At 47.5% G+C, this 2,273-nt stretch overlaps 2 protein-coding genes across 3 annotated transcripts in view; both read left to right on the top strand.

Annotated features, from left to right (window-relative positions):
* Window positions 1–1,481, top strand: part of LOC104703413 (molybdate transporter 2) — a 2,699-nt gene extending 1,218 nt beyond the window's left edge. Inside the window, exon 2 of one of the 2 annotated variants that reach the window (XM_010419423.2) lies at window positions 249–1,481. In XM_010419423.2, the coding sequence (XP_010417725.1) occupies window positions 249–1,185 (937 nt within the window). In that variant the 3' untranslated portion in view covers window positions 1,186–1,481. Of the gene's footprint in view, window positions 1–12 lie in introns of both variants that reach the window. The other variant, XM_010419422.2, reaches the window with a different exon arrangement.
* Window positions 1,487–2,268, top strand: LOC104705102 (probable 2-oxoglutarate-dependent dioxygenase AOP1; the record flags this gene model as incomplete). The annotated part of the gene is made up of 2 exons (XM_010421090.2): window positions 1,487–2,044; window positions 2,118–2,268. Coding segments are annotated over exons 1-2 (531 nt in total), but the record flags the coding sequence as incomplete, so codon positions are not given.

Here is a 2,273-nt window from a genome sequence, read left to right as displayed (position 1 = left end):
CTCCTCTTCGACATCCCTATGCCCGTCCAGCCCATGAAATCCATCGCCGCCGTCGCCGTTTCCGAGTCCCCACACCTCACTCCTTCTCAGATCGCCGCCGCCGGAGCTTCCACTGCTGCCACTCTTCTCCTTCTCGGGGCCACTGGAGCCATGTCTTTCCTCTACAACATCATCCCTCTACCAGTCGTACGCGGCGTCCAGCTTTCTCAGGGTCTTCAGTTCGCCTTCACCGCTATCAAATACGTCAGGTTTAATTACGACACTGCCACTCTCAAGCCCTCTTCTTCTCCGCGTACTTGGCTCGGCCTCGACGGCCTTATCTTGGCTCTAGCTGCTCTGCTCTTCATCATTTTGTCCACTGGCTCTGGCAACGACAGAGACGCCGAAGAAGGTGGAGACTTGGCGGCAGAGACTTCTAGCAACGAAAGAAGCCAGTCTCGCCGGAGTAGACTGCGGCTTCTGTCTTCGATTCCATCAGCGCTCGTAGTGTTCGTAATCGGGTTGGTGCTCTGTTTCATACGCGATCCGTCCATTTTCAAAGACCTTAAATTCGGCCCGTCCAAGTTCCATATTCTGAGAATTACTTGGGATGATTGGAAGATCGGGTTCGTAAGAGCGGCGATTCCTCAGATTCCACTGTCTGTTCTCAACTCAGTGATTGCCGTTTGCAAATTATCCAGTGACTTGTTTGACAAGGAACTCTCTGCCACTACAGTCTCTGTCAGCGTTGGGGTGATGAATTTGATCGGGTGCTGGTTCGGTGCTATGCCTGTTTGTCACGGTGCTGGAGGGTTAGCAGGGCAGTACCGGTTCGGTGCAAGGAGTGGGTTGCCCGTTGTCTTTCTTGGGATAGGGAAACTGATTGTGGGTTTAGTATTTGGAAACTCGTTTGTAAGGATTCTGAGCCAGTTTCCGATTGGAATTCTTGGGGTTCTGTTGTTATTCGCGGGGATTGAATTGGCAATGGCTTCCAAAGACATGAACACGAAAGAGGAATCCTTCATCATGTTGGTATGCGCCGCTGTGTCTATGACCGGCTCGAGTGCCGCCTTAGGGTTTGGGTGTGGAGTTGTTCTGTACTTGTTACTAAAGCTAAGAACGTTAGACTCTTCTTCGGTTACTCTGTTTTCCCGGTCAAATGATGGATCGCAGGTCGATTCTGAAGCTGCTCCTCGTTCGGTCTAACTGTGAACTGCTTGATCAAGTGCTTTCTTATTTGGAACCGGGTATGTGGTGGCCTCGATTGCATCTTCTGTCTTCGGTTTCATCTGCACTCGTCGGGGTTGGGGTGCTCTGTTTCATGAAGTGTTGTTAATATATGGGAAACTCTCATTCAAGTAAAAGAATACTGTATCAATTTTTGCGTTGATATGTATTGGGCTGCTTTATATGATGTGATACCATTAATCAACTACTGTAGTCTGTATGTACTTAATGATTGTATAACAAATAATCTGATACAATTAAATACTTAATTTGAAGGATGACGCACAAAAGAGCCAAAACCGGATCTTCTCCAAGTATTGTCCTTTATATAAAAGGATCGTATTTGAACTCTACTGTGAATGTGTACAGTTGAAGTTGACGCCTACTGATTACATGAATCTATATATACAAGGCTAGACTAGTCACTAAATTCATCACCTTTTTCGCTTTGGGCACCAATGGACTCACATGAGGAGCAACAATGCTTACCTATCCTCGACTTCTCCCGCGAAAAGCTAGTGCCAGGTACGAGTCACTGGATCACGATCAGGGACAAAGTCAGAAGAGCAATGGAGGAGCAAGGATGGTTTGTGGCAGAGTTCAATGGCGTCACATCAGATATAAGGGAGGACTTGCTCACCGGGATGAAGGAGATGTATGATCTGCCGTACGAAATCAAGATCAAGAACGAGAACCACAAGGTCTCACACGGGTACATGACTATGGTAGTTGAGGATTACCGGATCCACGAGAGCTTGGGGATAGATTATGCAACTGAGCACCAAGCTTGCAAAGACTTCTCTAAACTACTCTGGCCACAAGGAAACGATCCCTTCAGGTAAAAGAAACAAAGACTTGCATTGTCTTGGGGTGGTTGTTAAGTGGTTAACACATCTCTTTTGATTTTCCAGTGAAACAACACATAAGTACGCAACAGCAGTAGCGGAGCTAGAGCAGAGGGTGATGAGGATGTTGTACGAGAGCTATGGAATGGACGAGAAGAAGCACTTGGCGAGTCATTCGGAGTCAACTCGATACCTGTTGAGGATGCTGAGTTACCGGAGACA

Source organism: Camelina sativa, chromosome 7, assembly GCF_000633955.1.
Source record: "Camelina sativa cultivar DH55 chromosome 7, Cs, whole genome shotgun sequence".
Classification (NCBI taxonomy): domain Eukaryota; kingdom Viridiplantae; phylum Streptophyta; class Magnoliopsida; order Brassicales; family Brassicaceae; genus Camelina; species Camelina sativa.
Note: the sequence above shows the minus strand (reverse complement) of the source record. Positions and strands in the feature narration are given on the sequence as shown.